Source organism: Watersipora subatra, chromosome 10 (genome assembly GCF_963576615.1).
Source record: "Watersipora subatra chromosome 10, tzWatSuba1.1, whole genome shotgun sequence".
Lineage (NCBI taxonomy): Eukaryota > Metazoa > Bryozoa > Gymnolaemata > Cheilostomatida > Watersiporidae > Watersipora > Watersipora subatra.
The window spans coordinates 38792896-38815025 of NC_088717.1; the positions used below are offsets into that span (position 1 = coordinate 38792896).

Genomic DNA, 22130 nt, shown 5'->3' on the forward strand with positions numbered 1-22130 from the left:
CAAGCAAGGTTACATATCATCGTGTAGGACATATTTTGGTGAACACTAAATATTTTAACTCCCTCTTCTTGCTACCGCTTATTTGAGCAGTAACAAGAAGAGGGAGTTAAAATGTGAGCCAACTTGTGCTGAGCTCAAGTTGGCCTAACATGTGAAACAAAAGAGAAGCACGCAGTTGTTGCATGTTATAAAAGTAGCACATCAAATACGAATTTCAGCACAAAAATATTTGAATGAAAGTGAAAAAACATTAAAGCTTGTGCAACAAGCAAACCACAAATTGAGTTGTAATGAAACCAATAGATCGGTTTATGTTCATTGTGTGCAAAGATAGCTGGAATAGCAGGATGCAATTTTTGAGTTTTTGTGACGCATTTTTGACCTCGAATTTCAGTTTGCCAATGTGTATGTTTTTTGTATTTTTATTTTATCTTCAGTCATTTGATTATCCTTTCTAATCTAAGTATAATATACATGTATAAAGGTTAGCTTCACCAATTACCAGTTTCTAATAATCATGGGTTCAATCTTTACACTAGGATTGAAGGAAATTTTGTGTTTGTTTATCATCATTCTCCCAGCTACATATGTATGAGTAGCCACTATCAATATATTTGAGACTTTTAGAAATAAATTTTGTTGCTATAATTATATTTATAATAGCCAAATATGTATTTCAATCACTAACTGTGCAGTTATCTTTTGCTCTGTAGTCCTAACTATAAATAGTTTTTACAGCTGGTAGTCTCTCTTGTTTCTATGTGTTTGTAGTTAGGGTGGACTATCACAGTGGTACTCTGGTATGCCATGATAGATTACCAGGTGTAATGACTATCGTACAACTCTGAAATACCAGTGAACAGTTGAGTGATGCATTTGGCAGCATGCTTGTCTGCCAAGCTAAATGTCTGAGTTCAAATTCTATGGGATGTAACCTCTTTACTAACATGCAACTCTGGCTTCAAACATATGGATAGATGGACAGACGGACAGACGGACAGACGGACAGACGGACAGACGAACAAATGCACAGACGCACAGACGAACAGACAAACATGGTTCTTATACCACAGATTGCCAAATACTGTTGACTATTAGAGAAGGATTTATTTAGCTATTTGTTATTATATTTCGCTGACTTTTATTAGCCTTCAGCTGATATCATTAAATATTATTGGCTAGATGCAACAGATATTGGATGTTACTGCAATTGCTAATTACTGAAGAATACCACAACTCCAAAGAAACAAGGACTGCTATGATTTAGCACTGTAGGTAACACAGTTTAAGCTACTTCTATTATAACTAAAAAACCACAAATAAGAATTGCCATGTGATCACATGTCTAACAGCTGTCAATCAGAGGAGGTCAAAGGGTTATATAAGGCCTGGACATCTCCTGGCGCAACTCTGGAAGAGGTCCTTTCCATAGTTAGATTGACTCTAAAATATTACATTATATGCACAGCAGTCAGCATGAAAACGGGGTTTGTTGATTTTGCTACTCAAACACTTTGTAACAAATCTTTTATAAATTATATTATCCTGTTTCGATAGAATTGTTTGAAACTCTGATATGCTAGAACCCACTCTGCTCCTTTTATAAATTCACTCAACTCTGAGTGGAGCTTAGATATGTACAAAATATATGTACAAGATATGTACTAGATTACAAGATGTACAAAATCAAAAACAATCTTAATCATTGAAAACAAATATGTTTCAAGTTCTTTAATTAAACTTATTAGGATATTAATTTTTTGAAATATAATTTATCACACTAGTTTCAAGTCAACTTCAAAATTGCAGTATCACCAGATACTGTTGGAGGATATCATTGCTTAGCTTGTAAAAAATTCTTAAAGTTTTAATCCTTTTTTCATTAGCTAGTAGATTTTAAAAATATGCTAATAAATTTTGTTTTATCATAGCAGCAGTGGTGTAGTTGTCAGAATAAATAGTAAAATAATTAGCTATAAAATATGAACCAATATTTAGGAACAAAATTCACTTCCTTCGACAGTCGAGTACTTTAAGTTGAAGTTGCTTACTCATGTTTATGAACTGACAACTCTGTAATTTATTAAAAATTATTTGTTTTGCTCACCAACATCTAATCTAAAAATGAGGTGTTTTTAATGCAGTTGTCATATATAACTTATAAGTATATAAATAATCAGTATATACTGGCTTTTTGTTGATTTGTAAAACTGTTGACTCGTTTCTGGAATGATAGCTTTGCAGTGTAAATTATAACTGAAAATGGAATTAGTTCTTTTAAATTAGTGCGATGACCTCATTGGCCTTTTCCTTGACTAGCTTTAAGCAAGTTGTTATTAAGAACTTATAGTTCTTTACTTTCACTAACCTGTAGTGTAGACCTTTGGCTGACCATTTGTTATGTGAACTGTCACATACCCACCCTGCGCTGTCACCTTGTCATTCGGATCTATGACATTGGTCAGTACTATAAATATAGAAAGAGTTGACATGAAATACACTGGTATAGCTCGAGTAGAGAATAGACACAACTTAGACGTTTTAGTTACTAATCATTTTAATATCATCATCAAAGTCATCAATCATCAAAATGCAATCACTGTTGGCGTCTTTGCAAGCCATGGCACTGCCATTAAACAGGCAATACTCAGAGCTCTTAAATCTTTTTCTGTTGTTTAAAATAGAAAAGAAACCAAGTATTTTAATTAATGTTTCAAGCTCATGCATGTGGGTGTTTATGCTTATGAGAAATGTTGCAGCAAAAAACCTATGCATTTTGTAAACTTGGTAGCATTGGAGGTAATTTTAATTTTTATCTAAAGCAAACTTTGTCTAACAAGCACTAGCCCAAGTCAATGACACAGGCAGGTCATTGTCATTTCACTTATTTTACTGACAATTGCTAAGTTATCATTCAGCCATAGCATAGTGACACACCCCCATATGGAGCTGCAATGCCATCATTAAAACAGCAGTGTCAGTTTTATTCTGTCGTGATTCAGCGCCACAGTTTGCAAGCGAAACACCCACGCAACGTGCCATTTTCGTGCAATAGAAACGGCCTTAGCTACTAACAGCGTCGCACTTGATTCTTGATGCAGTAGTAACACAAGCTGCTGACTAATTAGTGTCATGTGCAAAGCGAATAATGCCACAAGAAGTAGTAGTTTTTTCTCCTGATCATCGATGGTTTGTTCTGTCCTTGAGATTTAAAGGTACAACCTCAACATAAGGCGTGACACAACTGTCATTTTATCATAATGCCCTATGGAAACATTATCTGCTTGTCGGTGCAGCGCTTCAGCACTGGCACACCCAGGTGTCGCTAACTACCGCTTTATAGAAACTTACCATACCTGTTCAGTTAACTAAATAATCTGAAGCTATATGCAATGAATTTTCTATATATATAAATCTCAAAGTTTGTCTGTCTGTGTGTCCTTCAGTATGTATGGCTATAGCTATTAAGATTTTGTAATCTAAATCTAACAAAGAGCCGGATTTGCTCTAACAAAGATTGTAACCACAGGTTTGTCATCCAATTGTCTAATCACGAGTCTACGAAGTCTCTTACAATTCATACCTCTTGCTATATACTGCATACACACTTTTGCGATTTCACATGCTATATTACTTATCAATCGAAACTCTACTAGCTCTGGTAAATGTTGGTAAATGGTAAATTTTGTATATGCTAAATAACAAAAATTTCTGTCAAAAGACTTTTTTTATTACCTAAGCAACGCCGGGCATTCACCTAGTTACTACATAAATTCATTTTAGTTGAAACTTATATTCGCCCAACAATATTTGCCCAGCAAACAAACCTTACCAACAATGTTATACATAACTAATACTCTGTCATTCCTGTGCATTGTGTGAGAAATCATCACGTGTAATAACTATTTGCACAATTATTCCAAAATCCTGCAAGGCGAATGATTGATGCATGGGGTAATGTGTCGGATGGCTAAGCGGAATATTGTGCATTCAACTTGCACATGATGCAATCCTTTTTCTAACCTCCAACCGTGGTTTCAGACAAATGGACAAATACGGCTCTTATTATAGTAAAGACTAGCTGTGCTACCCGGTGTTGCCCAGCTAGTAAAGATCAGCACATAAACAACAGCAGGTTAGGAGAGTTGCCTGGCACTTGCTATTAGCCTGGCACATTTCCAATGAATAATTTGAGTAAGCTTACTAATAAGAGCTACCGCTTTTCATGATGGTACGCCATCACTTTGCGTCATGATGGAAAGCGGTAGTGTATTTGCTCCCATATAGCATACATATATCGCCTAAGGAATCTATCAAGCTCGTGTGGCTTAATTGGTAAAGCATCGGAGTGGTGCCCCGAGGGTCGGACTGGTGCACCGTATGGTCCAAGATCAAATCTTCTGTGATATGGATTCTTTATCCCAAGATATTAATAGCTCTAGCTGGACATACCGAAGGACCACAGAAAACTGATGACAGACGACAAACTTTGAGAAATATACATGTATATAGATATAAATTCTAGAGGCATATTTTTTGGGTATAATGTTTTGGTCCATGTTACCCAGTTTATTAAGTGCCTGTGCTTATTGATACAATCAATACTGTCAAATTATTCAAATATTTTCTAATTCAGGCAAGGTTTTGTTAATTCATTTCTAATTCTGTTCTGATACAACTAGTTTAAATATTACAAAAACAGAATATGTCAAGCCTTATTATTTGCAGCACTATATCTATGAAAATAGCATTCCTTTAGATTTTTGCATTAGATGTTTATAGAAAGTATTGTGTAGGCGGCAGTAAAACATGCAGTAGATTGAATCAAGGTCCACCAAAGAAAATCTAACTTTAGTTTTAGAATAGACCAAAATTTAACAAAGTTATTAGTATATAAAGTTAGTAAATCTTTTAGTACACCCTTATAAACTAGCACTAGTTACATTTATTTAAAATTACAGATCTATAAAAAGATAACATATTACATGTTACAAAGGTTTAAAAAGTGACAATTTAGATCACACGTACTTTTACACTATATCTAGTGCATAACCCTACATATATATGTTACTATCTGTGCTACCCTGCGTTGCCCGGGTATTAAAAATCAGCTTATAAACAATGAGAGGTAATGAGAGTTGCCTGCCACTTGCTATTAGCCTGGCACATTGCCAACAGATAATTTGAGTAAGCTTTCTATTAAGAGCTATTGCTTCTCATGACGCTGCATCGTAACGGAAAGCGGAAGCGCTTTTGATCCCATATAGTGACATATAACGCTTATGGAATCTATCAAACTTGTGTGGCTAAATCGGTAAAGCGTCAGACTGGTGAATGGGTAGTTCCGAGATCAAATCTTCTGCAGTATGTATTTGTTATTCCAAGATTTTAATAGTTATAGATGGACATATACAATGACAGACGATTACACAAACTTTGAGAACTATATATATATATATATATATTGAAGATGTAAAACAGCTTTTCCAGTTGAGTTAACAGAAACACAAGTAGACAAACTAGTCAGTTTTTCTTTGGAGTTCAGCAGACTTGTGAGCCGTGATAAGGTAGTCTGGAGATTATAATAACGTTTTATAAAATTTGATTACTTATTCTTCCAGAAGGCTGTTCACTACATTTTTGAGCAAGAAACATCTATGCCCCTTTTTGATGAAGTTATAATCTATCCCTCAGACAGTAGCAGTTACTATCAACTAGCTAATACCAGTACCAACCCTTTCCAGCGACACCTATCTCCAGTAGTTTGAGTTTGCAGATCATCACAGCTTTGTCAGCAGTAATAACTTGCTTTGTTTAAAGCGTATGACAATATCAAGTTATCAATCAATTGATCAATAGACAATAATGAAAAGATAGTGATGTAGGCATGCAAGCCTCGGCTTCACCAACCTTGTCCATCCCTGTATGATAGATTAGGAATATGTCTCTGTTGATCTGAACCAGAGCCCTGGTTTGTGGTCGCTACAAGTACTTCCTGGTTTGCGCCCCTTGTGAATGCGTAGAATGAGTCATCAGCCCATTTCTCATTCTGAGCTGACCCATGGAAGCCGGAGCTGAGCTTGTTCCGAAATTTACAAATGGAAGCGATGAACTGCAATATGAAAAATACTGGTCAGTGTTTTTTTCTGAATCATCTTTCTACCAAAATATAATAATATATTTATAACCTGTTTCCACTGCATTAAAATTAGTGGTGTAACAGTACCAATGTCTATATGTTTGGGCAAAGTAGTTGCGTGACACAACGTAATTGTAACGGTAAGTAATTCATTCTTAAAATTATTTTTAATCATTTGTCATCTTAAATATTTTTTTTTAAATAGTTTCTTGCTTAGTTGGAGCACAAATAAACAGAACAAAAATATAATAAAGTTATTTATGCAATTGATTACCTAGATAGTCAGTGACCAGAGACAGAGCAGCCATGATGAACGTTTGTGTTAAGATGCTCTGTGACCAACTGTCAGTTAATATGACTAATCAACTGGGTTCAATTAGCAATGTTTGCTATCTCCTCATTATTGATTTCAGAAATTTGTTGTATAGCTTTGTCTCAGATAGCTAAATAAGCGTTTAAGAAAACATCTATGGCTGACATGATTGTGGGGGTGTTGTTGAATCTAGCCACTACATTGCTAAGGAACTCAAGCTAATTTACAATGTCTGCCTATGACCATGTTATAATATAATAATAGGTATGTTAAAAGTCAGCAACATTCTTTGAATTCATGTTTTAAATTAAACATATTTGATGAAAATGAATAACACAATTGTCATTTTTAGTTGCACCATCAACATATAAAAGCCAAATTTTCAACTATACGCTTAGAGGATTATTATATTATTTCATATTATATTACACTGTATTACATATTATATTTTTAATTATGTACCTGTCTGTGCAGCAAAAAATAGCTAATCAGCAGTTTGAAAAAGCGGATAAATAGAATATCTAAAAGTACGAATCTAATTGGTGCATAAATTAAACTTTAAATTTTTATTTTTATAGTTTTAAATTATTAACAATTGATAAATTATCAATTTTTTAATAATTTATAGCATTATAATTATTACTAAAAATTTCCCTGCCGTACAGCCCACGACCAAAGTGATATTGGAAAAAGGAAAGGGTACTGCTGGTTGAGAAATGCAACATTAGCAGTCAAATGGCACTGCAGTGCAATAGGATAACTGCAATGGTAGCTGTAATGTACTGGGTGTGGGTGTTATTATATACAGCAAACAGCAATAATGAAAGGAAACGATTATATGTTTATATTTTTCCCCCTGCAATAGGAGAAATGCAATATTGGCCAATATTAGAAGTAAAATGCACTGATATTATTACAATAACCAATATTATTAATATAGTAATACAGTAATAATAGAAAACCAATGCACAATTTTGTTTACATTTCAAAACCTCATGGCTAACAATATCAGGAGGTTGTGATATTTATATAGATTTTTAGAAAATCTATTTAACAAAACTATTTAGAAAAAATAATAACAATAACATATTACCCATCATCGATGTTGTTAGTGTGACTATTACACTTCAATAGTCATCCAAACTTATAATTAAATATTGTAATAATCTCATAAGAGTCGTTAGAAAAAAATATCATCATCATTTCTTTTACTTTCACTGCTTTGGACATCAGTTAGAATACCAAAGTACTCGAAAGTTTCCAAAATGTCAGTTACTTTGAAATCAGCAAAAAAATGATTTCTGTACTTTTACGTTAATTACAGAAACCTTCGGCAATTTGACAATGCTATAGACTGGTGAAATGTGCACGTTATTTTTTCGTGAAATGCGCACGACTTAATGGTTATATTCTCTGTTGCTCGGCATTTCGTTTGCCAGTCTTAATTTTGATAAAAGTAAGGCTTGACCAGTTTTAATAACGATTTTCGGCCAAACTAATCTGTCTATTTGTGTATAATCCGATCAGATGGGTAAGTTTTAAGAGACTGTCGACAATTTGCAAAGACTTGGTAACATATTTTAATAGGCTTATATGTGTTTTGTATTGTTATTATACTTTAACGACTCTATAAAACGATGGTTAAATTTGTTGATGAGATTTCGAAACAAGGGTTGGCGACGTTGTTGATGAATAGTTTTCGTAAGTTGTGTGCACATGAATTTATCATAAAAGTACTCAAGCGTTCGCTCCGCTCGTTTGGTCGAGGGATTACAAATATATTGTAATATATTTATAATTATAATTATAAATATATTATAAATACATGTATATTTATAAATATTTATTAATAATTTTAATTTGCCAAGTTTTCATATGATGCCCCCTCTTCCCCCCCCCCCCTTCTTTCTATAAGGTTTGAGCTATTTATATGGCAGAAACTTAAAACAAGGTATGCAGTTTTTAACTTGACTTACATTTTATTTGTAGACTAACTCATTTTATGTACTTCATAATCTGTATTCTTATGGAAATTAAGAACTATTAACACAGAAAATGCTTTTATAAACGTGTTCTGCCACCAATGATAAGTAAAATCTAAGCAAAACACTAACCCCCCCCCCACATTTTACAGTTAGCCTTTCAATTAACAAACTGCTGATATCATCAAGGCTGTGAGCTATGTGGAAACTATGAAATTTTCAGGTGTGAATATTAGTAGGAATATTACCTAAAATGTGCATATTGAAACCGTGTAAAAACAAGCATCTAGGATGCTTGGATTGATAAAACATGTACTATTCCAAACTCCCCCAAAGTAAAGTATGTAGCATACCTCTCCTTATGTCGACCCTTATTGGTAGGCTATATGCAATGAAAGGTTGGGATTCACACAGGGTAAGCACATAGAAATTCTTGAAAGAGTTCAGTCACATACTATCAGGTTTATTGAAAATGCAAATGGAAGAAATTTTTCAGTAAAGGTAGCAAAAGAGAGGTTGCATCTAGATTTGCCAAAAGACAGGAGAACTAGTGCCCATAGAAACATGCTTTTTGAAATTCTTAAAGGGCATGATAAGTTCCCAAGTCTAAATGATTCATATATATGACCGTTATTGAGACCGTTACTAATATATAAACAAGATCTGGTACAAAACCCTTACATGTAACACTGATCATTACCTTTGCAGTTTCTTACCATGCACCACTAGGGAACTTAGACGAAATTAACACCAGATTATAAAATTTTGCATACAGCTTATTCATGCCTTTCATGTTCCTACTAGATTGAACTAATATTTTACTATGTTTTATTGTGGAAAATACTTTCCTTAACTAAGGGTACAAAAAACATTTTAGTAAAAAAGAAAAGAGATTAGAGACCATCAAGGAGATCCTCCACTATCAAAAAAGGTCTAGAGAATAAACGGAGAAGAAAGCTAGAGTTATGCGAAGTTGCGTTACCTTGTACATCTCATGATCAGTGTTGTAGTTTGGCCAAAGAGAATCTCTGTTATCTGGGTCATTTCCCCCAGCGTAAGCTTGTTCTGTACCATAATAGACTATCGGCACCCACTAAAACAGGGAGAATATATGGATAGTGTTAAATGTTGCAATTCAACATTCACGAATAGAATAACAAAATTCTAGATTCATGTGTATGATATAAATATGATTTCATATTGAGAAAAATCTTACATTGACAATAACATTTCAATTTGCTTTCAAGCATCTAAATGTAGCCATTGTAAAGTTCAAAGTCAAATGCTGCTGTATAACAAGCTGTACATTGAATTTGAATTCATATATGCACTAATCACACTAATTATCATCTAATAATTAGTGTGATTAGTGCAACCCAACCATGCCTTGTAACAAGGTATACATCGTATAATGCAGATTTGTATTTTCTATATCATGTCATGTTTTCTATTTCTACAATGACTTTTATTCATAACAGCCAGTGTGATTTTAGGAATCAATAACAGTATTCTACCTGATTTACCGGTATGTGAATTAGACCAAGTTACCATAAAAAATTGTGAAAAATTGTATTAATGAACACAGCTGCGACTTAGTGTGTGGTCTAGAGTGCCTGACCTAGTTGGGGTTTAATTTCTACAACAGTTTACCAGTTGCAACTGGCATAACATCTGATCCTAAACTGCTCACTGCCAAATCAACCAAGGCATTTAGCAGGCATTTCTCTAACTATAGTTCAGTAAGTGACTAATTTGTAGGGAAAGATGGTTTTCAGCTTTTCGATCATATTCACTTCTATCAAATTAATAAGTTTGGCACGGAAAATGAAATGATGTTCACATGACCCTTTTGGTTTCCAAGTGAATAGGCTTGTACTGAAAATACCTCAAAACATTTTATAGCCATATAATACCTGCGCCATGAGTGTATATGCCAAAGCATTCTTTAACGCTGTCCAGTCTTTATTGCCATGGAGAAACCTTGCATTGTCATGGTTGTCTATAAATCCTCCAAGAACGGATAAATCCTTAAAATGCTGTCGCTGTAACACATGAATGACAGCTGTACATTTAATTGCACATTTACATTAAAAAATATTTTATTCTAAACAAAGAATAATAAAATATTTATAAAGTTCTCAATTGATTAAACTGGTATTGAGATTAAAGCAATATTACAGATTTCTTCAAATACTACTTAAAATATACTCAAATTTTTTATGGCTGACTTACAGCTCTTAATATAACTTAGTAACCTTAAGATAGCCTCAGAACTTTATGGAGTAGCTGTACGGGGGGGGGGGTGTATTGTAAACACCTTGATTACTTTGATCCAGTCTGAAGAAAACAGGTGTAAATATTTTAAGTTGGTTTCAAGCTAGCTTCATTTTAAAATGAATATATATTTCTAAAAACAACATTTTATTATCTTTGTAAAGTACCCATGACTATTGTAATTGCATTATTTCCATAAAACGTGTTAATCTACAGCCCTTTTTAAATAAAGCAGTATTATCATGATTAATAATATCCACCGGCAGTAATAACCTAACGTCAACAAATTCTATGATGTTGCTAAAACCATCATGACAATTGCTTTGATAGTAATTCATTCAAGTATAATTATGGGCTTTTGGTAAGAGTTTCAGACTATATATAACATTGAACTTGAGTTTTACACGATCAAAAGCAAGTTATCTTGGCAGCCAACATCTTAGAACTAACTAGGAAAGTCTCCAACAAGGAAGACAATATGACAATTTTATTTTGTACCAAAATGTCTGTGAAAAGATTTAAATTTAAATTGAGTATTTGCCTCATAATTATATAATAATTTTAATTATGTTTGATGCATTGTTGGTATTAAAAATATGACTTCAACAAACGAAAGTCAATATTTAAAACTACTATATGCTTTTTTTATCTAAAATGCTTGTGATATGGTTGCTGACATGTATATTAATACGATACAAATATTGTTTCATATTTAGAAAAATCTCTCATTGACAATAACATTCCAATTTTCTTTTTAGGCATCTAAATGTAGCCGCTGTGAAGTTCAAGGTCAAGCGCTACTATGTAACAAGCTATACATTGAGTTTGAATTTTTTTTCTAAATGAATCATGGACAAAGAGAAAAAAGATATAAGCTAATAGAAGTTGCTAAAAGAATATATGAAATAAGCTATATAATAGTGAGTATATATATAATAGTCAGCAATTGACTATCCTGCGCAGAATTGCATTTCTATGTTTGTTTATTGCTGTTCTCAACAATTTAACTGTCTTTATAGACTGATGAAGTAAGCTTTCATGTGTAATAGGCTATCCTATGACGTAAGCCTCCTATAACCTAAATTTCACTTAACGTAAAATATTTAGCAAAATTTTTACCTTTGAATTGCATAAAAAATTCCATATAATCTAAAACGCCAAGTTGGTGCAAGTTTTTGAATTCGATTTGAATAATGGGAATCTCATAGTCAGTCTTAAAAATATCCTTTTCTCTCTAACATCATTTTGGGAGAGAAAACAGAGTATAAAATATCTTTATTATATATATTGTGGTAAAATTATTATAGCTTCAAATCTAATAGGAAGTTCAAAATGCTGCAAATCTTGTCTTTCATTTTTCTTTTGTTTTTTGAGTTAACGAGCAATACTTATTAATGTTGCCACTCATCAGATTACTTCATAAACAATAGATGGAATCGCTACATTTTGCATACCTCCTGAGCTATCCGGTTAGAAATTTCCTTCATAGACTTTTTCTGTCCAAAGACATCTGAGAATGTCCAGAAGAAAGGATAGTTGAGGGTAGCAGTCAAGTAGTTCTGATATGGACCGACGTAAGCTGGGTCACCATTGTCTACTTCTCCAATCTGGAAGACTCCTGCGGCGTCACCAAACTCCTTCCAGAAAGGTCCTTTTACCTAAAAGGTAAATGATAAGTGTCACCATAATTGTTATTAATAACTTATTATAGCATGATTCAGAACTTTAACATATTCCAGAAGAGTTCATGTGATAAAATATTAAAAAATATCTATTATTGAATAAGGTATGCAAAAAAAATTGTTTAAAGCTGTAAACGCCACAAAAAACTTAGAGGTATCCTTTTCATAGCACTTTTAACATTGTGTGACCAGCTTGGCAATTACCTTATCAAATAATGAGATAATCCATAACTAAATTTAACAAAAAACTTTTAGCAATCCCCAAACATGTTTTTGTAAAGTGAAGGATCAGCTATTATAGCCTGCAAAAGTTACTTATTTATAAAGACCTTGGGCTAAAGTTTTTAATAATGCATTAAAGTGCATTGAAATGCATTGAAATGCATTGAAATGCATTGAAATGCTTAGCTCCGGTCTACAGACACTGATATGTTATCTCATACCTGAGTGTACCCAATCAAGCCAGACTAGTAATGCTCCTACAGTTGCGATGGCCATCTGATTAAAATTCTACTACCACCCACCTCTTTAAAAACTATTACTCCTCAATGTTCATAAAATTCTTGTGTTTTAAAATATGGTTCTTCTAGTATTGCATTAGAAGATGACCAGATTACAACTGAATTTAAGCTTTTCGATGTTCAAAGCTGAGCCAATGTCACCAAAACCACTAGATAGAATTAGACGCGCTTAATTTTCTGCGCTTTATGCATGATCTAATCTCGCATTTAATTAAGCAGCATACTGCTACTAAATATAATACGTAGCTTATCTTTTCACAACACACAGATGTTATTGAGAACATAACAAATACAATTAAATTAGGTTGCTACAGGAAACACCTAAAATAGTGTTACTTTTTCAAGTACCCCCTACATGTAAGAAATATAGAAACACCCACTTTAATAATTTTGTCAAATAAAATGCCAAGCAATAAAGTTTATGATTACCTCTTTATTTCTACTTTCAATAACCTGAAGGTATTGCATCTCACGTCTTAAACCAGAAAAGTATGTTGGTCAAACTGTGGTGCATAAAAACAATGTGTCATCTTAACAAATCAATCAAAAAGCTATGAATACCATCAGAGGTAACGAGCTTAATTATCAAGTGACTTTCTATAAAAGTTATATTTCATAAAAACGAAGCTTTTGCGATTGCTAATAAATTGGTGAATGGAAGTAGCTGCTTCCATTACTAACTGTAAGTAAACTGTTGTTTTGCACTCGTGTTTTACATGTATGTGTCTTTGCTGTTTTTTATGTTTCACGTTTCACATTTATCATACAGATCAAAACTTATCAATAAACATCATATACAAGCAGGACTGTTGGTGAAAACTAATTCAATTCTAGCCCGCTGTTAATACTCCTATCTTTCGGCTACTTGTACAGGCTGTAACCTACTGTAGCTCTTATATCAGTTTTCTAAAGTTGCATTAGCTTGCACATATGCCAGATCTGTTTCAACAACTTCGTATGTGTCTGCCCATACCTCTGGTATTGTGTCTATCCTGATTCCATCAAAGTCATAAGTTTGCACCAAGTTTTTAATCCAGTTCTTGAGTTGCTCTCTGACCCACTGGTTGTCCTGGTTGAGGTCTGGTAGATCAGCCAACCGACAATATTCTACCTAAAATACAATAAAGATGTTATTTGATTAGGTGTTACAGTGACAAAACCTGCGTGCTTTGTTAGAATGATCACACAAACAAGCAACTTTATTGTAATCAAGAGTAATTTCCTCGTGGAACAGTTCACATTGACTCATACTAGATGAATTCACGACGTAGCAAGAGTAATAAAAAAGGTTTTTGCACATAAAATTTATTTTTATTTAACATATACAACATTTACCTTTCTAATTTTTAAATGAAGCCGTTTGTTTATTTCTGTTTATGTTCGACCAATGCATAATTAAAATATTTCAAAGCTTGACGGATAAGTAAAACAGATTATTGAAAAACACTCCTTACTTCTCATGCTACACATTCACTTAAGATTTAAAATAACTTATAAAAAGTGACAGGTAATGTAGTTGCTATTGGCTAAGCTTCTTTACCCAATGAGGTAGTCTAAATCTATATATATATATATATATATATATATATATATATATATATATATATATATATATATATATATATATATATATATATATATATATATATATATATATTTCTCAAAGTATGTCTGTAACAGCTGAGCTGGACAACAATGCAGAATCAAAGTCATGGCTTACCGTCATTAGGAGCCTAACCTTATAAACTAGCTTAGTGGAATTTTTCATTGGCGTAATGCCGGGCTACTAGCTTGACACGTACAGTTGTTTGACAAAGTTTTAAAACCTTTACAGTTGTTTTTATTTTTCTCATGATATGTAGTTTGAAAGTTAGAATGGCTAATGTTGTTATATATTAAATACAAACCGATTTTCTGTCCAAATACTCTTCTATTACACGGGCAATGCCGGGTGGCACAGCTAGTCCTTACTATAATATGAGCCAAGTCCATGGAATTTGAAGCATGGATATTAAGCTAAGCACAATACTGCTAAATTGAGCAGCTACCATGCCACAGCTTAGAATAATTGTGCTTCTAATAATGCTTACACATCACGATCTCTTACAGCGCATTGAACTGAAAGCATTGATTTGGACAAGTCTGGGCATGTATTTTTCTTTTAGTAGTTCAAGTGTGCTTCTAGTACTTTTCTTCTAGCAGTTTAAGCGTGCGTATTTTAATCGATCACTATAAACTGTACATACAACAGACAAACAAACAATTAGATTTATTTATACAGATTAAGTATATGATGAAATGTGAGCGCATGAGACCTCCAGAAGTTTTAGAGTATCATGTCTATAGACATACATAAAATATCCTCACCTGTTGACTGTTGCCCCAGTCTTGAATCTGGCAATAGCTATGGTAGTGGTCAGCGCTGTTGAAGGGGGAGAGTGAGCTGAAGTCTAGATCCTGATTATGGGAGCATCCAGGACAGCCAGGAGGGTACCCCATGTGGTTGGCAACTCTACAACATCCATGCACGTTTCTGGACATGTTTGTAGTTAAAAAAATTTCTTTTTCACTATTGTTCGACAAGATAACTATAGAATGGCAGTTTGCACACTGTAAGGTTCCTAGCTAGTGCATGGAAGAGTAATAGTTCTTCCTCCTTTACAAGCAACCAGCCGTTGTGTAGTGTAACTGTTTTTTTATCAGTTTTAAATATTCAATCAAACATTTATGTATTGTATTTATTTTTATAGATAGGTACAGAATGTGTAGCTACTAGCAGTTTTATGTCTTCTAGTACTCTGGCAGTCTGGTGAGCTGTGAGAGATGATCAGGGCAGCTGATGAAGCATCAAGAATAAATATCTGCATAACTATTCTGTAATAACCACAGGTTGTCAATTGGTACAGGCGTTAGAGTGTAGGATTACAATTCTGAATGTTACTAGTTCTAATCCCATATGAAGCAAATTTTAATTCTAATCTCTAACCGCGGTTTTAGACAGACGCGGTTATTATCATAGTAAATATTTTATCATGATATTGTGCTGAGTTGCAGTAATGATTATAAAACTTTTTTCCAACGAATTGCTTCAGAAATGTAAAATAGAGGCGTTTTGAATATCCACTCCTGACTGATATTGCGTTTTTGATTTCGGCTTGATTTGGGATAGCTTTGAGTTTTCTGGTACTTCAAGATAATACCATCGAAAGTCCTATTTTTTTATTTCTGAAGTAAGTAATTGGCACAACATTTTATGACCATCTCCTAGTATACATGTATCTAAGCATTGTTATTATTTTGATATGCGTATTAATAGGGTGTGATAATCGTAACACTCCGTTCCAAAGAGTTGTGTCAGAAGTGAGATTGCTCTATTTTGGAAATGCCTATTCCTATTTTGTAGACTACCTATTATGACTAAATGTATTAAACATTTGTATTACTTTATAGGCAATAATTCAAACGACAATTCTTTCCAAATGATGCTATGCAAGAATAATGCTAGAAATTTTAAAACATGTTTTGTAGTACATAATAATTTCTTTGTTTTCTATACTCTATTATGTTGCTTTTTCGCTATATTTTTGTTTTATCTCCGCAATCGACTGCATTGCCTATTTGTCTTATAAACACAATGAACTGTTAAGACGTTATTTTGATATCTAAAAGTAGTTCTTGTCACAAGAAAGTTTACTCCAAATGACTTCAACAATACCATCCCTTACAGACTGTCAAATATAATAAATTGTAATATGTTTAATAGGAACAGGTAGGTCCCAAACTACAGCTGTGCATGAATGGCAACGGCTATGTTAGCAATCTAAATCATAGACTAGTAAGGCTATAATCTGTAAGTCATATTTTTGGTTTAAAAATTTATGTTGCACACTTGGACGATATTTTAGACATGGCTATATTGATTTTCTACACTAGTTTCCTTTTGGATGTGTTCAGTACATTATGCACTTCTCAATTTAAAAATTTAGCACAAAATTTAGCATAACAACATCTAAAATGATGTTTTCAGCTCACAGCTCCAGGTTAAAAGAATGTGACTTTGACGTTTTCACGTTCAGAGTTTTTAATCAAATTTACTAAGATACTATTAAAGAACTTTAAATTTTAGAACAAAAAGCTTGTAACCAAGTCTTGTACAAAGTAATTGTTTTTTCTTGAATTTGCACAATTATTGTGAGGCTTAGAAAAGTGCAATTGCATGTGTATACAATTATACATACACGTCTACCATGACCCAGATGTCTTTCTCGTGACACTTCTGAACCAGTTGCTTCAAGTCATCTGAGCTGCCAAAGTGGCTATTTATTGCATTGATGTTCTTTGCCCAGTAGCCATGGTAGCCTCCATCTGTCTGTTCAATAACTGGTGATATCCAGATGGCGTTCACACCTAAAAATCAGCAAACATTTCTACTTTCACTTATACAGGTTGCATTTTTTGAAAGAGATGTGAAATGAGAAATCTGAAAAACCTTATTTGGAATTCTTTTTTTACACTTTTAGATTTGCTTTCTTCAGCTTATTTTTATATTCTCATGCGGTTACATGTTGGCTACATCTTTTAGTATTGTTTACTAAATGAGCAAACCGTCATATGAGTGCATACTGAGAAAAATTGAAAAAATTGGTTTGTGGGGTGCTTCAAATGCAGCTTCAATGAGAAGTCTTTGAATGTGCTAATTTTGAAATACCTAAGAGAATTTGATGAAAACCAAAACAAACTTTTGACTGATATGAAACTTTTCTGATATAATTTTGTTTGTATAGATAGAAAACATCAGATAATAGAGTCAAGTTTCTTGGAATTATGAAGGAAAAAATTGCGATACGATTTCAGAAAAGACACATAACTAGTACTACAGACTATATAACTAGTACTTAGTACGGACTATATGACTAGTACTTAGTACATACTATATGACTAATACTTAGTACATACTATATGACTAATACTTAGTACGGATTATATGACTAGTACTTAGTACATACTATAAGACTAGTACTTAGTATGGACTATGTGACCAATACTTACTACAGTCGCGAATAAACCACTAATATAATGGAAGTAAACCTTGTCTTTGTTATGAATACTAGTCTACCTTACATAAAACTCTACAAACCCCATTAAGGAAAAACTGACACCATAATAACGCGTTGTTTAGGACGCTTTGACTGAATGTCTATAGCACCTCTACTGACTGTCTATAGTACCTCTACTTACTCTCTATAGTACCTCTACTGACTGTCTATAGCACCTCCACTGACTGCCTATAGTACCTCTACTGACTGTCTATAGCACCACCACTAACTGTCTATAGCACCACCACTACGTAACTGTCTATATCACCTCTACTGACTGTCTATAGTACCTCTATTGACTGTCTATAGCACCTCTACTGACTGTCTATAGCGCCTCTACTGACTGTCTATAGCACCTCCACTGACTTCTATAGTACCTCCACTGACTTCTATAGCACCTCTACTTACTGTCTATAGCACCTCTGCAGTAACTGACTGTCTATAGCACCTCCACTGGCTGTCTATAGCACCTCCACTGACTGTCTATAGCACCTCTACTGACTGTTTATAGTACCTCTACTGACTGTCTATAGCACCACCGCTGACTGTTTATAGCACCACCACTGACTGTTTATAGCGCTCAGGTTTTTTAAGATATTCAATTATTTCGTTACATTTCTGTAACGGCAAAAGCTAATATTTGTCATTGACCTCAGCTGCATTTGCTCAACAACAAAAAGTTTTTTCTGGGCAGAAGCCGCTCTAAATTAAAATGAATATGTTTGCCTCGCAGTAATTTCTTAACCCCCCCCCCCTCCACCTTCAGCAGATTAATTATCAGACCTAAACTCTGAGGTTTTATAACTGCCCCTATATTATTAATAGGGCTTATATAACCCAGTCCGAGTAGGTTGGCAATAGGCCAACTGTCAGCAATAGCCGCTCAATCTGAAGGGTCGAAGCATTGAGAGGCGTAATTAATAGTGTTTCTTTAGACAGACGTGTATACAATACTGATAAGAAGAGATGTTGCTAGGCAAGACAGCTTGTTTCCAAAGTTGTTTGCTGATATGCTGCTATGTTCGCATTAAAGTTCCTATAGATATCTATGCTCTTACGATAACAAACTTTGAATGAAAATCAATAAAAATGCTGCCATTTTCTTTCAAATAAGTGCCTATTTTATCTTCTTTTTTTTCATATTATTTCAGTCATAAGATTGCATCTCCTAGAAGTATTGTCATAGAAAAGCAATTTTATTTAAACATTTTTACCCTACTAAGAACGATGCAATTTAGTTATGTTGGTTTTAGTTGATTATTGGCGGGTGGCTATAATGAAACTAGCCGGGTTTTTAGATGCCAAGCGATGACAACTCCGAAAAATAATTTTGTTTTTGAACACATTCTAAGTATGTTGTTTTCCATAAAATTTTAAATCAATCTTGAATATTAAAATACTAGATAACAAAATTTAGGAGTGTCATCTCATAGGAAAGTAGTGTGTTGAACATACATTGTGTTTGGTGCTACAAGTACATGTATATTGGAATATCTGTTCAATTTGTAAACTAATTATCAAAGCTTGTTTGCTGTGTAATTCATAAGCATACAAGCTCCCATTTTTACATCTAGCATAACGTTAGCTGTATTTCATTGTAAAAACATTATTCCTAAAAAACTTCAGTGTTTTGAATTCTCCTATTAATATGAAATAGAATATGGCACCTACACTTAGTTCATTAGAAATTTTTGATTGGTTTGAAAGAAGTGGTATGTCACAATCTAGACTCAGAAGACTAAGCTGTCAGAAGTTTGTCACTTTCATGTAGTTGGGCATGCTGCTAAGAATCAAGGTTCATGATCATATTAACGCTACAAAAACATGTCATTCTCACATGATTTATGCTGCTTACCAGGCTATTTTTAAACCAACATTATAAAAGATGACTCACTTAAGCACATGCTACCAATCATATTATGACACATACATCTTCCTAGTAGCCTACGCAAAGTACATTATATAGTGTTTTCAGACTACTGATAGATAAGGGCAAACAATTAGCTGTGTGATATTTTTTTCAATATATTGTCAGACATATCCCTCTAACATGCCTCTTCTGAGTCTGAGAGCATCTGTATATAAAAACTTTATCAAGCCGATAACTAGGTCAACCATATTTACCTCTATCATCCGTACTCTATCACACCTACTGCAGGATGTCCAATGTTTGGTTCAGCTACCTATACTGCAGGATGTCCAATGTTTGGTTCAGCCACCTACTACAGGATGTCCAAAGTTTGGTTCAGATATTTGAACTTACATACCTAGCCCGTGCAAATAGTCGAGCTTTGCTATAACTCCTTGGAAGGTGCCGCCACAGTAGCCTCCCCCTCTACAGTAGTTATTAGAGTTAGGATTGTTGAACCTGTCTGTCAGTAGCTGTAAGAATGACAAAGAAAATACATTAAATCAATCCAATAGAGTAACTTTGAATAAAAATTGCTACATTTCATTTATTAACTGAATGATTCACTAAATCACAAAAGGTTGAAGGCCAAAACAGTCGATTTTAAAAGCTGATGCTTTCCATGTCTCCTACATTGTAAAATTGCAGATTTATAGACTCCGAAAGCGAAAAATCCACAATAGTCTTCCTGTATAGCTTACCTGATAAATCACTCTACCCTTCCATTCCTGCGCGTTTTTACCTTCTGCTCTCTGCAGAGCCTGCAAACAGCACAAGACAGCTAGAGCTACAGCAAACTTCATATCAGGGTAGCTACTCAGTTGAACCAAAGGCAGTCACTTCCTAATGCTTGTCCGGCTCAAGCCCTAGCTATTTATACTCAGCTGTCTGTAGCTTGGCACAGCTTCAATCTACATGTAGTTAATTTATTGTTTGTCAGCCAACAAGATTATCATTCATATTAAACTTCATTAAGTATTTTTATCGACAACTAGCTCGGCGAATTCTTTTTGATTGACAAGGAAAGTGTGTGTCATTCTCGTTCGAATCGGCTGTCACACGCGCTAGAAACGAATCTGCATGTATGTAGTTAGCATTCATCAACTACCCGACATGCTTCAAGCTGTTGATTTAAGGCGCTTTCATTCTCCGCATGTGGGGAAAATGGGATCAGATACGCTTGGACTTCAGACTCTCGGACTTTGAACCCCTCACCATTTAAAAATAGATACAGTTGGTTTTACCTTGGTTGAGTATCCGATAGTACATAATAAATGACTGGTGCGCCATTTGCCAGTAGACAAGTTATATTCTTTATTTTCTTTCTGAAGTGCTTATTCATTTATTTCATTCTAATTCTTTTCTACACATTCTCATCAATCAATCAATCTGAATCTATTTAAGTTTCTATCATTCTCTTACTGACTATTACTCTGAAATATACTTACATCTGTCCATAAACACAGGACAAAGACACAGGAGTTAATACGTGGATTATGGTGATGAATTCGAGGGCGCTTATGGACAGATCTAAGCATATTTCAGAGTAATAGTCAGTAAGAGAATGATAGAAACTTAAATAGATTCAGATTGATTGATTGATGAGAATGTGTAGAAAAGAATTAGAAAGAAATGAATGAGTGAATAGGCACTTCAGAAAGAAAATAAAGAATTTAACTTATCCACTGGAAAATGGCGCACCAGTCTTTGATAGTACATAATAATCTAGTCAGTTAGAGCTCATTGACGGTGGACAAGTGCAAGTGTGACAATGCATCTTCTGTGGTTAAAAATCTGTACCAATATCATAATGTTTTTTAAACAATAACAGACAGTTGTAATGTATGATACAGTTTTCTCAAAAACTTATGACATTGAGAGTGCTTTTGTTGGCGCGTCAGGTTACTTGTTAGGTTACAAGTCAGGCATTCTGACTTCAATATTGTATCCTCCACAGTTTCAGGAGAAATACAGAAGATTTTATCTGGATTGAGGTAGACTAGAAATTCCACAGTCATACAGCCCACGACCAAAGAGATATTGGAAAAAAAGAAAGCGTACTGATGGTTGAGAAATGCAATATTAGCAGTCAAATGGCACTGCAGTGCAATAGGATAACTGCAATGGTAGCTGTAATGTACTGGGTGTGGGTGTTATTATATACAACAAATAGCAATAATGAAAGGAAAAGATTATATGTTTATATCTTTCCCC

At 33.9% G+C, this 22130-nt stretch overlaps 1 protein-coding gene across 1 annotated transcript; it reads right to left on the reverse strand.

Moving 5' to 3' along the window:
• Nucleotides 1-1183: 1183 nt before the first annotated feature.
• LOC137406369 (uncharacterized) lies at nucleotides 1184-20742 on the reverse strand. The gene is made up of 11 exons (XM_068092938.1): nucleotides 20618-20742; nucleotides 20275-20389; nucleotides 17150-17318; nucleotides 15279-15423; nucleotides 13885-14022; nucleotides 12163-12366; nucleotides 10348-10476; nucleotides 9417-9527; nucleotides 5911-6112; nucleotides 2369-2467; nucleotides 1184-1443 (listed from the first exon to the last, which is right to left on the reverse strand). Exons 1-11 carry the CDS (start codon nucleotides 20717-20719, stop codon nucleotides 1433-1435), a joined length of 1425 nt encoding a protein of 474 aa, XP_067949039.1. The 5' UTR covers nucleotides 20720-20742; the 3' UTR covers nucleotides 1184-1432.
• Nucleotides 20743-22130: the final 1388 nt, after the last annotated feature.

What these genes read in the sequence shown, in the direction of transcription:
- LOC137406369 (XM_068092938.1), bottom strand. Translation starts at nt 20,719, where the DNA reads ATGAAGTTTGCTGTAGCTCTAGCTGTCTTGTGCTGTTTGCAGGCTCTG. An exon ending in CTAACCGGATAGCTCAGGAG is followed by an intron (nt 10,477 to 12,162) that starts GTATGCAAAATG and finishes CATGTGTTACAG; the next exon opens with CGACAGCATTTTAAGGATTT. An exon ending in CTGATCATGAGATGTACAAG is followed by an intron (nt 6,113 to 9,416) that starts GTAACGCAACTT and finishes TTCATATTGCAG; the next exon opens with TTCATCGCTTCCATTTGTAA.